The sequence below is a fragment of the Artemia franciscana genome, chromosome 13 (assembly GCF_032884065.1).
Source record: "Artemia franciscana chromosome 13, ASM3288406v1, whole genome shotgun sequence".
Lineage (NCBI taxonomy): Eukaryota > Metazoa > Arthropoda > Branchiopoda > Anostraca > Artemiidae > Artemia > Artemia franciscana.
In genome coordinates, this window is record NC_088875.1 from 9,723,630 (window position 1) to 9,738,699 (window position 15,070).

At 36.4% G+C, this 15,070-nt stretch overlaps 2 protein-coding genes across 2 annotated transcripts in view; both read right to left on the reverse strand.

Annotated features, from left to right (window-relative positions):
* Nucleotides 1-839: 839 nt before the first annotated feature.
* Nucleotides 840-8,466, reverse strand: LOC136034246 (chitin-binding domain protein cbd-1-like). Its single transcript, XM_065715386.1, has 4 exons — nucleotides 8,383-8,466; nucleotides 5,999-6,858; nucleotides 5,609-5,853; nucleotides 840-1,844 (listed from the first exon to the last, which is right to left on the reverse strand). Exons 1-4 carry the CDS (start codon nucleotides 8,464-8,466, stop codon nucleotides 901-903), a joined length of 2,133 nt encoding a protein of 710 aa, XP_065571458.1. The 3' UTR covers nucleotides 840-900.
* Nucleotides 8,094-15,070, reverse strand: part of LOC136034247 (chondroitin proteoglycan 2-like) — a 46,681-nt gene continuing 39,704 nt past the window's right edge. Inside the window, exons 4-5 of the mRNA XM_065715388.1 lie at nucleotides 14,857-15,064; nucleotides 8,094-9,278 (exon numbers count right to left, since the gene is read on the reverse strand). Of these exons, the coding sequence (XP_065571460.1) occupies nucleotides 8,593-9,278; nucleotides 14,857-15,064 (894 nt within the window). The 3' untranslated portion in view covers nucleotides 8,094-8,592. The remainder of the gene's footprint in view (nucleotides 9,279-14,856; nucleotides 15,065-15,070) is intronic.

Genomic DNA, 15,070 nt, shown 5'->3' on the forward strand with positions numbered 1-15,070 from the left:
GACTAATTTATTGGCTTAAAATTAAAACTATATATATATATATATATATATATATATATATATATATATATATATATATATATATATATATATATATATATATATATATATATATATATATATATATATATATATATATATTTCCCCCGTCACATTTAGGTAAAGACCTTTATCATCCTTGAAGTTCAATATTTTGTTAGACAGAAGCACGCAAGGAATCACAATAATTATATGGTTAATTAAGTAAGAATACAACTAGTTTAGTTTCAAATTATTATTATTCTCTAACTTCTATTTGTTAATTTATCATATTTCGTTTTGTGAACATAAATCAAAGTTGTTCCTTCAAAGCACAGCAACTTGCAAGGCTTTTGAAAAAACCGTATAAATTCTTTGAAATAGGTGAGTGTGAAATCCGGAGACAGACTTATGTGCTATTTTTGAATTTATTTTTATCGACTTAAACGCTACTTGTGAAATTTTCATTCAAACTATCATTTTTTTTTCTTGGTTCAATTTTTTTTTTTACTTTTTGTCAACAATAAAATTCTTAGTTCCATGAAGTCTTCGTAACTTAAATTGCGGTGTTTTTCATTGGAGGGTCACTACAAAAGGTTTTTACCTAGCCAATATGTACGTTGAAAGTAGACTCATTTTCTTTTTTTCATTTGTTCGAGAAAAGATTTATTTTTCTGAAATGCTGTCTTTTCTTTATTTCAGAAACTATAATTAAAAAGCTTTAAAACCAAGACTTTAGCTAGAAACCAAGGACTATGAGTGGGATTTTCCATTTCCTACTTAAGAAAAAACTTTTATTTCCTAAATATTTGAACTAAATATTTGAAACTAAATATTTGAAAAAAGTTCGCGATAAATACATTTCAGCAATAAGTAAATGTGTCAATTAATAAAATTGAAACTATAAAGTTGGCAATTAGCCTCAGATGGGTCTAAGCATTGTTCTTCTTCAACACTGAAATGTAAATTTCCAGGACAAAATTGAAATTGTGGGGTGTTGTTTGCGCATTGATAAAATGAGTGGCAGTCAAGGGGGTTAGCAAAAAGTCCGTTCGGCTCTGGGCACTCGAAGTTGGGATCTGGGGTTGCAGTTTGTATATTTGGAGATGTTCGTATGAAATCACTTGTTGTGCAAGGTGCATTTGTTGTGCACCGTTCCACTGTAGCATCATATAAGGTTCCATTTGGACAGTAGAGTAGCCAGGCATTGCCGTTGTCACAGTTTATGTACGATGTACAGTCTTCCGGATTTGGGAAAAACCCATTTCTAGTAGAGCAGTCAAACCACCATACAGGAGTTGGATTTGTAATTGGTTCCTCGGTGATGTCGTCAGTCACAAGTTCTCTTTCCTCGAAGGATATTTTTAGTGTAGATAATTGACTGCAATCTACAGCACTAGGATAATCACAAGATTCTGTCTGGATATTGAAAACCAGATCACTTGGACACTTAACTAAGTAAGTGATACCATTGCTACAAACATAGTATGATGAGCAGTCATATGGGTTTCGGAAATTCCCATTTGCAGACGGACATTGAAATGTTGGAGTTGGGGGTCTGGCGGTAGTAGTCATAGGGGCCCCTGTGGATCCATCAGGTAGTGTGCGATTTGTGCAGTCTACCAATTCTGGGTAGTTGCAGCCTTCCCATCTAAGATCGAAGAAGTAGTCATATTTACATTGATAAAGCGAAGCTTCCAAATCGATGCATTGAACGTATTTGTCGCAAGAAACCCACGGGAATGATCCGCCTGCATCTGGGCACTGGTATTCCGGTAAGGAGCCAATCAATTCATCTTCAGGACCAGCGCGTGAACTATTGCTTTCTAAAATAGAAATAAATATACTAGTGTTTCATTGCTAAAAATCACATGAAAGGATTTAAGATTTGAACTGAAAATCTAAAATATCAGACTAAACAGTGTATTGATAATAATACAAACATCTAATAAATCTGATCTTACTGCTGAGGCCCTCAATAGAAAACAAAAAGTACTAATTAAGTTTAGATAGACCTTTAAAGTTATCAGCATAAACAAATTGCAAAATTTTACAAATGAGAAGAGAATGTCCTCAAAATTTGTATGACTGATAAAAATCATACCATTATTTCTGAAATATCTTGATAACTCAGGAAGAAACATTTTGCCCCTTTAAGTAATTTTTTTAAGTGTAACTTAAAAATTTTGTGACAAGAGGTATTTATTATTTGTTCAAGCTTTCTGTTTCTTTTTCTTTTCATCAGGGAGGAACCATTTTGAACCAGTCTTGGTCAAGTATTGAGAAAAACTTACTCGAATTGTAATTTTGAGGTGATCATTTCTAAGTAACAAAAGAGCTGGAGCCATTAAGATGGGTTGTTGTCCATGAATACTGCCTCTAAACTATCATTTTGGCTCAAAAGGGCCAAGATGCTCCGGAGCAATTAATGATTATGATTTTATTGCGAATTAATGATTAATGATCTATTTTGCCCCTTTAAGTAATTTTTTAAGTGTAACTTAAGAGTTTTGTGACAAGAGGTATTTATTATTTGTTCAAGCTTTCTGTTTTTTTTCTTTTCATCAGGGAGGAACCATTTTGAACCAGTCTTGGTCAAGTATTGAGAAAAACTTACTCGAATTGTAATTTTGAGGTGATCATTTCTAAGTAACAAAAGAGCTGGAGCCATTAAGATGGGTTTTTGTCCATGAATGCTGCCTCTAAACTATCATTTTGGCTCAAAAGGGCCAAGATGCTCCGGAGCAATTAATGATTATGATTTTATTGCGAATTAATGATTAATGATCTATAATAAATAGCTCAGAAATTGTGAGATATCCAGGTAGTAGTGCATTATCATAAGCCCTTGTATAATGCTTTCCAATTTTTGAAGACGCGGGGTCATGGGCTAGGGCCTTAGGAGACATTAGGTCCTTAAAAATCCATTATATCTATTTCAAATGATTGGTTGCTAGAGAAAATAATTTGAAAGATAAATTTTAGTGAGTTGATTCTTTTTTCATTAATTTTTTTTTTACATATAGTATTAAAGTGTTTGACATCAGATCTCAGGGGATTGTCAGTAGATCTTTGTCTTTGAACTGCAAGGGGGAAGCTAAAAAAATAAAACACAATATAGATTCAAAATTTGCAAGGCTTTGGTAAGACATGAAATGCACCAGAAGCTCCAAAAAACACAAGTTAGGGTCAAAATTTGCAAGGTTTTGGTAATACCTGTAATGCACTTGAAGACCCAGAAAACACAATTTAGGGTCAAAATTTGCAAGGTTTTGGTAATCTATGTAATGCACCTGCAGCTAAAAAAAAAACACAATTTAGGGTCAAAATTTGCTAGGTTTTTGTAATACACGTAATGCACCTGAAGGCTCAAAACACACAATTTAGGGTCAAAATTTTCAAGCTTTTGGTAATATATTATAATTCAGAGAGAATGCGGGCGGAAAACATCCAGGGATACAAGAGACGTATCCCGTCATGTCATCTTGAACATCCAGATTATTCTTGGTTTTTGTCCTGATCTGCAGAAGATTTCAAAATTAACTTTCGGAAAGATATGCAGAAGCAAATAGCAAATGATACTTGAAAACCAAGCACGAGACTTTGGATATGAATAACACATTGACTTTTTGTGTAATGTACTTAACATTAAGGAGCCATTATGTACGTCTAAATTCAATCTTGTAATTTAGCGAAAATGCTGGAAGCATCCAAGGATACAATAAATCTATTTGCAACTGAAGGAGCCTCTTGTTCAATGAGTTCTGGAATATAACATTGGATTTGAGATTCGATGGTTTGAAGGTGGCTATTAATATCCTCCCTTAGATTGTCCACGATTCCTATTTCCAAATCTTCAGTTTCAGTGGTCTTCAACTTTAAGGTACTAATGTTGCAGCTTTAATATGAAAGCCTGGATGCTATCTTTGAAGCAAGTAATGTGAATATTTTTAGAATGCAGAAAATATTTTTACAATATTTTTACAAGATGTCAAGAATTGGACAACTCTTTGGACCCAGGTCTCAACGTTGAAAACTAATGTTTTTTTATTTTATTTCAAAGGCTTATTTATACCATATCTCTTTTTGATAACCTGTGAACCGAAGTGTAGAAAAGAAAAACTTTGGGATCAGAGTCGTGCATAGATCTTTGAACCAGCGAGTGTTTATGTCATTAGATTTTGTATAACTGACAGTCGTCGCCAAAGAGTTGAGAACCTCTGGTAAAGGCTCTGGAAGGGTTTTGGTGGCAAGGGTACATCAGTAAATAGTACAGTGCATTTTCTTACAATGCAATCTCTTTAACTTTCGCCTGAAGCCAGATCTTGATCGAAGTATAGCTGGCTTCCCGTAAGTACGGTGAACAAAGGAAAGGATTGCCTTTCCTGTATCCCATTCTTTGTCACCGATCAGTTTACAAAACATTGAGTGAAATAATGCCCTCGGAATCGTGAAGTGCTAGCAACAAACGAACACTTTTGGCCTTAAATTTTTGGCAATTTGTATTGTTTACGGCCCTCATCCCAGACACTCTAAGAGCCTTGACGTCCCTAAACGCATGTTTGTTTGACCTATCAACTATTCTGGGCAACATGGCTGTCTCAAAATTTTGATCAATTATCTTGAGGATCGACGAGGTGGGACAATCTAAAAAGGGCACAAGAGGGGTTATGGTTGCCTCCCTCTCATATTCAACTCTTAAAAAGAGTACTAAGCGTTTCAGGTTCCAATCGAACTAGGTCCCTTCGAAATTTCACCATCTCATTCAAACAAAGTGATCGGGGAAAGAAAGAAAGGAATAATACATTAAAGGTACACGACCTTTTACAGTGGCAGCGTTTTATCAAGGCATTTAACACGAATATGATTCAAGACGTGTACAGACGTAGAAAAGACTATTGCATTGTTGGGGGTATTTATTAAAGCATATAGAAACGATAATAGAATTTTAAAAAATTCAAAATCAACCGGACCCGAAGGTCCACCTGGACACATCTCTCTCATTCAGGATATGAATACTTGTAAATTATTTAGTACATAAAAAAATCTAAATCATTAAGTTATCGCAAGTTTTGGAAATTACTCGCAAACCATAAATCCTCCTTTGGTTGAGTCGCTTTTTTGTTAATTCTTTGTAAATCACCACCCCAGCAACCAATCACGCAAGCTTTCTTTGGTCTTTTGATTTCAAACCGTCCAATAAAGCAAAAAGTTTGTTGAAGAAATGAATAGCACATTACCTTCCCTGTTGGATTGACAAATTTGACTAGTGCATGTTCCACAAGGTTGAGAAACATCTTGTCGAGAATCGCAAGCTCAAATATGTGGATTATACACCAAACCTTCGCCACAGTACCGTATGCTCGCTTGCCATTGATAACATATGTAAAATGATTCACAAGAATTTGGATCAGAATATTAACCGTTTTTTCCGATGGACATGTGAAGGGGTCACCTGAAGGTGGTGTATACATTGTAGCAGGGGTCGTCTCCTCAGAAGTTCCAGATTCGGGTGTTTTATCCCGGGTTGCCGTAGTCGTTGTTATCTTGGGCTTCGTGCTACCTGGTTCGCAAACGTCTGTTTAATATGTTCCACAAGGTGGAGCCACATTATATGGGTAGTCGCAGGTTCTCTTTAAAGGATTGTAGAATAACCCTTCTGAACAATACCAAATGTTTTCTGTACCTTCGTAGCAGATATAAAATGTATAGCAAGAATCTGGGTTTGAGAAATAACCATCGGGCTCAGGGCATATGAAAGGACCAGAAGTTGATGATGCTTGTGTAGTCTTATCAGTAAAACCAGTGGCAGAATAAGCACTTTTCTTTTGAGTGCTTTGTGTAGTTTTAGCATCAGTGCTTGTCCAGAGTTTCCACATGGAGGCGGTACATTAAAATTGTAGTCACATATTTCAAAGTTGACATTAAAGACAAGCCAGGGGGGCTCTTTGGAGGATTATAGACTAAACCTTCCACACACTAACGAATATTTTCAGTACCTTCATAGCAGATGTAAAAGGAATAGCAAACCTCGGTGTTTGAAAAATAACCGTCAGGCTTAGGGAACACAAATGGACTAGAAGTTGATGGTGCGAATGTAATCTGGCTGTTCAAATCTGTTGTTACTAAGGATGTAGTTGTCTCAGGTAAATGACCAGTGGTTCTACTTGGTGATCCTGATTCTGTCGTTTTATCCGGAGTTGCTGATGTTTTCTTATGCGTCGTGCTACCTAGTATACAAACGTATGTAGCACATGTTCCACAAGGTGGATTCACATTATGGGGGAAGTCACATGTTTTCTTTTGAGGATTGTAGACTAATCTTTCTGCGCAATATTGAATTGTTCCAGTTCCATCAATGCATATATAAAGTGAAAAGCAAGAATTCGGGTTTGAGAAATAACCATCAGGATCAGGGCAAACAAAAGGAAGAGCAGTTGATGATACTAATTTAGTCTCGGAACTAGGTGCTTCAGAATCTGTTGTTTCAGTAACTAAAATAGGTGCCTCACTTGTCTGTTGAGTGGTATGTGTAGTTTTAGCTTCAGTGCTTGTCCAAAGGGTTCCGCAAAGAGGTTGTATGTTATAAGGGAAGTCACATGTTTTCTTTTGTGGATTGTAGACCAGCCTTTCTGCACAATATTGAATGTTTTCTGTACCGTCAGTGCAAATATAAAATAAAAGGCAAGAATTAGGGTTTGAGAAATAACCATTAGGCTCAGGGCAAACAAAAGAAGCAGAAGTGCTTGCCGAGAGTGTTCCACATGGAGATGGTACATTAAAATCGTAGTCACATGTTTCCAAATCGACATTAAAGACAAGGAAGGGGGGCACTGTTGTCTACTAGCAATGTCAGCTTCACAAATATAAAAAGCATCACATACATCTGGATCTGGAAAATATCCATCAGGCTTAGGACACGCGAAAGCTGTCTCTGCGCTGATGCTGGAAAAAATGCTGTTGATTGTGAAGAATTACACCTTAATACTGACGAAGACCACCCTGCCTTTCAATCATACCAAAAAGACAAGATAATGAGGAAATTGGTCAAGAAAGTTAATAACACAACGAATACAACCTAAGCGGAAATAGATGCTATAGCTGTCATCAGCAAAATACAATATAAAACAAAACATACGCTGTTCTATTACTTGTTTTTCACTGGTGCATTTCGAAATGTAGGCTTAAGTTGTATTTAGTGTCTTCACAAATATCCTCGTTGTCTTGTCTTGTTTTGGAGGAAAACTGCACCATTGCCAAAAACCCTATACAGGAAAGTTACAACCCCCCACATAGAACAAAAAGGAAAATCACTTTACAATGGGTCGTACTAACGTATCCTCTTTTTTCCCTTCATATTTAGGTAAAGGCCTTTATCATTCTTTAAGCTGAATATTTTGGTAGACAGAAGCACGCAAAGAATCACAATAACTATATAATTAATTAACTAGGAATACAACTGGTTTAGTTTCAAATTATTATCATTGTAAAACGGATATTTGTTAATTTATCATATTTCTTTTTGTGAACTTAAATCACAGTGGTTCCGTCAAAGCTCAAAAACCGTATAAATTCTTTGGAATAGGTGGGGTCTATCTGAAGGTTATGGTCGATTTAAACTTACGGGAAACGGACTTAAGTGCTATTTTCGAATTTCTCTTTTACCGACCTAAACACAACTTGCGAAATTTTCATTCAAACTATCAGTTTTTTTCTTGGTTCAAAATTTTTACTTTTTGTCTACAATAAAATTCTTAGCTCCATTGCTTAGCAATTGAAGCCTTCGTAACTTAAATTGCGGTGTTTTTCATTGGGGGGTCACGGCGAACGGTTTTTACCAAATCAGTGTGTGATTTGATAGAGATTTTCTTATTTTCTTTTTGTCATTTGTTTGAGAAAAGATTTATTTTTGTGAAATGCTGCCTTTTCTTTATTTCAGTATCTATAAATCAAAAGCTGTAAAACCAAGATTTTAGCTAGAAACCATCAAGGACTTTGAGTGGGATTTTTATTTCCTACTTAAGAAAAAAACTTTCATTTTCTAAATATTTGAACTAAATATTTGAAACTAAATATTTGAAAAAAGTTTGCGATAAATATATTTCAGTAATAAATAAAAACGTTAATTATTAAAATTGAAACTATAAATTTGGCAATTAGCCTCAGATGGGTCTAAGCATTGTTCTTCTTCAGCACTGAAATGCAAATTTCCAGGACAGAATTGAAATTGTGGGGTGTTGTTTGCGCATTGATAAAATGAATGGCAGTCAAGTGGGTTAGCAAAAAGTCCGTTCGGCTCCGGGCACTCGAAGTTAGGATCTGGGGTTGCAGTTTGTATATTTGGTGAGGTTCGTATGAAATCACTTGTTGTGCAAGGTGCATTTGTTGTGCATCGTTCCACTGTAGCATCATATAAGGTTCCATTTGGACAGTAGAGTAGCCAGGCATTTCCGTTGTCACAGTTTATGTATGATGTACAGTCTTCTGGATTGGGGAAAAATCCATTTCTAATAGAGCAGTCAAACCACCACACAGGAGTTGGCTCTGTAATTGGCTCCTCAGTTATATCGTCAGTTACAAGCTCTCTTTCTTCTGAGGCTGTTCCACATGGGGGAGGAACGTTGAAAGGAAAGTCACAGACATTGCTTTCGACATTGTAAACAAGTCCTGGACTGCAGACTTGTTCGTAAGAAAGTCCTCCAGAACAGACAAAGTAGCTTTCGCAGTTATCTGGGTTAGGGAAGTAACCATCTGGCTCTGGGCACGGAAATCTTGTTCCACAGGGCGGAAAAAAGTTATCGGATAATCACAGGCTAGAATGTCTGGATTAAACGTTAGTCCTGGTGGGCAGGTCTGTGCGTTTGAGCCGCCATTTGCACACTGATAAAACATTGAGCAGTCTTCATGAGGAAATACACCATCACCTGGGCAAACAAAAGGTTCACCTGGAGTGGTAGTTAGATCTGGTTTTTGAGATGTAGTGGGATAAGAAGATGTGGTAGGTACTTCAGAAGTAGTGCTCAAAACAGTTATTGTAGAGCCATCTTGAGTTGGCAGAGGAGAAATGTTGCTGCAGTCAACATTTTGTGCGTAGTCGCATTCTCCCAGCTCTTGATTATACAATTTACCAAACGGGCATTTAGTTAACGTTGCAATTCCATCTGCACACTCATAGAAAGACGCGCAGTCATATGGATATGGAAACCGCCCATTAGATTCAGGGCAAGTAAATGGAGCAATATCAGATGTCAATAACACTCCTAAAATAAAAAAGTACATTTGTCATCAAGCTATTTGAACATAAATAAAAAAAACAAGTTTTTTTTTTAACTGAAAGTAAGGAGCGACATTAAAACTTAAAACGAATAAAAATAACCCCGTATATGAAAGGGGCTGTTCCCTCTACAACACCCTGCTCTTTGCGCTAGAGTTTGACTCTTTCTCTCAACTCTACTTTTTAAAACAGTGAAAACTTTAGCGTAAAGAGCAGGGTGTTGTAGAGGGAACAGCCCCTTTCATATATGGGGTTATTTCTGTTCGTTTTAAGTTTTAATGTCGCTCCTTACTTTCAGTTACAAAAATTTGATTTTTTATTTATTTCTGAATGTTTTTTAGTTTTACGTTTTGATTTCGGCTCTCCGCACATGAATAATTAAAGCGAAATTTGTATATTTTTTTATTTGGCTAAATGGCTTTCCCATAGTTTTGATCGAATGATTTTTAGAAAAAAGTAGGGGGGAGGAGGCCCAGTTGCCCTCCAATTTTTTGGGTACTTAAAAAGGCAACTAGAACTTTTAGTTTCTTACGAACATTTTCATTAGTAAAAGATATGCGTAACTTACGAATTAGCCTACGTAACAAACTTCTATATTCGTATGTTTTCATTACGTATATGAGAGGGTTCGCCCACTCGTCAATACCTCGCTCTTTACACTAAAGCTTAAATTTTGCCCCTGAATCACAAAGACCGTAGAATAAATAGTTGAAATTACTAAAAATACTTTAGCGTAAAGAGTGAGGTGTTATGAGGAGGTGAACCCCTTATATGCGTAAAATTTTCTGTTCGTTTTAAGTTTTAATGCTACTCCTTACTTTCACTTGAAAAAACTTTTTCATATTAATTTTTTCATTGTTTTTTTTAAATAATGCTAGAAAATGCTGCGCCCCTTCTTGGAAATCTTCTTCCCCCATGACAAATTCCTCTATGAAAACTTTTCCCCACATAACCCCCTCTTCTAAACCCTTCCTCCCAACCAAAAAAACCCCTGAAAACATCTGTACACTTCCCAATAACCATTACTATATACAAACTGGTCAAAGTTTGTAACTTGCAGCCCCTCCTACGGGGACTGTGGGGGAGTCAGTCGTCCTCAAAGACATACTTATAAGGTTTTTCGACTATGCTGAATAAAATGATCATCTCAAAATTTTGATCCGACGACTTTGGGAAAAAATGAGCGTGGGAAGGGGCCTAGGTGCCCTCCAATTTGTTTGGTCACTTAAAAAGGTTACTAGAACTTTTCCTTTCCGTTCGAATGAGCCCTCTCGCAAAATTCTAGGACCACTGGGTCGATATAACACCCCTGAAAAAAAAAACAAATAAACAAATAAACATGCATCCGTGATTTGTCTTCTGGCAAAAAATACAAAATTCCACATTTTTGTAGATAGGAGCTTGGAACTTGTACAGTAGGGTTCTCTGATACGCTGAATCTGATGGTGTGATTCTATTACTTTTAGGGGGTGTTTTCCCTATTTTCTAAAATAGGGCAAGTTTTCTCAGACCCGTAACTTTTGATGAGTAAGAATAATCTTAATGAAACTTATATATTTAAAATCAGCATTAAAATGCGATTCTTTTGATGTAACTATTGGTATCGAAATCCCGATTTTTAGAGTTTTGGTTACTATTGAGCCGGGTCGCTCCAGTTCGTTACCATGAACTGTTGATAAAGAAATTTTTTGGTTTATTATTCTGCCAACTATTTGGTGAACAATATCACAATTTTTTCTGTTGACTAAGGGGCCTTCATTTGTGCTTTAATAAATGTTCAGTAGTCTGGAAGTTTCATTTTGCCTTTAGACAAGAGATTTCCAACTGTTAAGCCGAGAGACCGTTAGTAATGACATATCTGGCTAATCTTCGTTATTTGTTTTCTCAAGATTCTCAATTCATGTGGAGTGTTTTTTGGAAACCCATGCTAGCAAAGTGATGTTTTATACTTGTATACTTTGAGCAACTAACTGAATCGAAACTTTTTTTTTAAGGAAAGTAAAAAGCAGTAGCAGCACTTAAACCGAACAGAAATATTCTTTGTTTGAGGAGGGTGCTGAAGCTCAAACAACCCCACTCTTTGCATGTGTTTTAGCTTTGTTTTTCGTTTTTAACTGCAATTAATGTCCATGATCGGTTGAAATTGCCGACGTAAAGTGGGGGTTGGTTAGGTGGAAGGATAACGCATCCACCCTCCTATTTAGGATAGTTTTGGTTCCTTTTGAGTTTTTCCGTCGCTGTTTACTTTTATTTAAAAATTATTTTGGTTTAGTTTTTGTCCGTTTTTAATATCGGTTTTTAATGTTATTCTAAATAAGAAAAAGGTTGCTCCCTCTTTTAGTCCTTTCTCGTTAGTGGGGCGAGTTAAAATTACCCTTTTACATGACAATGCTTCGAGAATGATATTTGCTCCTAAAAATGTACCCCTTGAATATTATCTCGGGAGGGGGATGGGTGAAATGTCAAACTAAAATTTCAGGGTATAGGCTTGATAATTTGAAGTGGTGGGTTCTTTGGTCAGAACTTGCTTTTGGGAATTTTTCCTCCGCTCCCTTGCAATTCTTATCTACGATTTTCACAGATGAGACACAAAACAGAGGGTTCGACAATTTATTTTTGGACTAACCAGAAGCGGTAATATTTTATTTAACATTGAATATTGATGCTATGACTGAATTGCATCTCCTCATCAAGCGTCATAATATAACATTTTTTGATAAACTGGATGCATATTAGGTCTTCTGATTTAGTTCAACATACCCCTCAACATTCCCCGAAGTTTCACCTTAATACTTTTTTGATACGCCTAAAATCAAACATTTCCCATTTTCCCAATGACAAATCCCGCATGTAAATAATGGACACATTTCCTTAATTTGCAATCCTTGCCCTGGTATTGTGAGGAGCGGGAGGCATGGCATCCCTGAAGGCATAGTTATTAGACATTTTACTATTTTGAACAAGATGGTTTTTTCAACCTTGAAAGGAGGAGGTAAATAAAAAAGACAAGGAGGGCTGGTTACTCTCCAGTCACTCTTCAACATCCCGCTCAATATAACCTGAAAGCTTCAACTTAATGCCTTCAGTCGTTCGTTAGATAATGCTGATACACCCTTTTGACAACCAGCGTGCACACAGGGTGTTTCGGTTTTGTTCGGCATTCCTCTCTATATTCCCTAAAGGTTTTTTCTTAATACCCTAAGTCTTTTTTGAGACCCAGGATGTAACATACCCCCTTTTCCCAGCAAAACAAACACTACAAGTATAACAACTGGTGATTTGCATGTCTTACTGCCCCTGCCGTAGGAGGTGTGGAGTGTTCATCAATCCCGAAGGCACAGTGATTTTATCTTTTGACCATTGTGAGCGAAATGACTGCCTCAAAATTTTGATCAAATGTCATAGGTTGAAAAAGTGGCGGGGGAGGGGGGCTGGTTGCTCTTCGGTCATTTATCACTTTTAAAAATGGCCTAGAACTTTCAGTTTCTAATTGAATAAGCCGTCTCTGAAATTTATTCAACATTTCTTTCATATGAAATGGTTCTTGGAAAATGATTAAAGAAATAAGAATAGATTGAAGCCTCGTGGCGGTTCACTATAGGCAACACTACAGCGTTGTGTGTTGAGGAATCATTTTGTACCTATAAAAATCCATCCTGTATTGCGGGAAAACCCCTTCAGCGGAAATGTTGGAAGCGTCCAAGGATAAAAGAAATGGTTTGATATGTGAACAGCTTCTTTTTCAATGAACTCTGGTAAATAATGGTGAATTTAAGGTATAACAGCTTGGAAACAGCTATTAGTTTCCTCTCTTAAATTATCAACGATTCCTGTTTCAAATTCTTCTGTTTCGGTGGAAAGAGGCTTTACAGCCCAATTGGGCTGTAGAGCTGAATTTCGCAACTTTAATATGAAAGCCTTGATATTATATTTGAAGTAAATAATTTTCAACTTGCATCAGTTTATATAGCTGATCCAAGATATCGCATTATTGAACTGCTCTTCGAATCCAGTCTTAATTGAACACTTAATATTGGACACTTAGTTTTTTATTTTATTTCTAAGAACTGTTTAATTTCATTTTTTTTCAATGACTCGGCTGACAACATTTAATTTTGATATCCTGCGAACAGAATTGTTCTTTGAACCAACGAGTATTGAGATCCTTAGATTTAATCTATTGTTATTGAATGTTGATTATTGAATTTAACGTTTTGTAAGTGTTGAGAACGTTAGAATTGACTGTTATCGCCAAAGAGTCAAGTACTTCTTGCAAAGTCTTTGGTGAGAGTCTTGGAAAAAAACTGAATAGGTAAATATTGCAGCGTATTCCCTCTTTGCTTGCACTGAAGATCCTTAGCTTCCGTTTTAAGACCGTCTCAATCGAAGAATAGCTGGCTCTTTGTAAGAATGGTGAACAAAGGAAAGGATTGTCTTCCCTCAGTCCCTTTCCTGGTCACTGCTCTGCTTACAAGACATTAATTGAAGTAATGTTTCCGAAATCGTGAACTGTTAGCGCACAAACAAAAATTTGTTGAGCTCGAGATTGCTTGTCTTTGGGTTTTGTGTGCGAGATTGTCTGTGGTCTTTGAGTTTAAGTTTTGACAGTTTGCATCGTACACAGCCGTTTACCCAGAGCCCCTGCGGGTCATGTCTCTCCCAAATGCATGTTTGTTGATTCTGTGAACTATTTTCAACAAAATCGCTATCTCAAAATTTTTATCAAATGTCTTAAGGGATTTAAAAAATTACCCCCTTTAATCGATTAAAATTTTTAAAAAGAGCGCTGGAATTTTCAAGTTCTTATCAAGTTAGACCTTATCAAGTTAGACCTCTCCAAAATTTCTACGACCAACCCATCAAATGAAAAGGTCAAAGAAATAATGGAAGAAATGATTGTGGTATTTGGGTTTAGGTTTCGACAATTTACATCGTACACAGCCCTTAACCCATAGACCCTGCGGGTCGTGTCTTTCCCAAATACATGTTTGTTGAATCAATGAACTATTTTAAACAAAATTGACATCTCAAAATTTTGATAAAATGTTTTGTCTTATTCTGGATTTAGAAAATTACTCCCTTTAATCGATAATAATTTGTAAAAAGAGTGCTAGAATTTTCAAGTTCTTATCACGTTAGACCTCTCCATAATTTCTACGACCAACCCTCCAAACGAAAAGGTCAAAGAAAAGATGGAAGGAAAAGGTATGGAAGGCGCATGGCCTTTTACTGAGATATATAATTCAAATGTGACTCAACAGAGGGGAATAGTCCCCTCTGAGAATACCCGAAGATACCGAATAGTCCAAGAAGGACTATTATATTAAGAGAGGGGATTTAAAATAGGAGTCAAAAGAAAATATTGTAAAATTCAATAACAACCGGACACCAAGGCCCGTCTTGACACTTTTCTTAGTCAAGATATGAACATTCTAACATTTCCTCCTTTGGTTACGCCTACGCAATAACCAAGTCTACCAGCTCTCTGGGCTATTAATTTGAAAGAGACTTACAAACTGTCAATAAAGCTAATAATCTTGTTGAAGAAATGAGTAACATATTACCTTTTCTGTTGGTCTGACAAAATTGGCTAGTGCATGTTCCACAAGGCGGAGGAACATCTTGTGGATAATCGCAAGTTCTTGTATCTGGGTTATACACCAGACCATCACCACAGTACCTTATGCTCGCTTCCCATTGATAGCATATGTAAAACGATTCGCAAGAATTTGGATCGGAAAAGTAGCCATTTTCTGACGGGCATGTGAAGGGGCCACC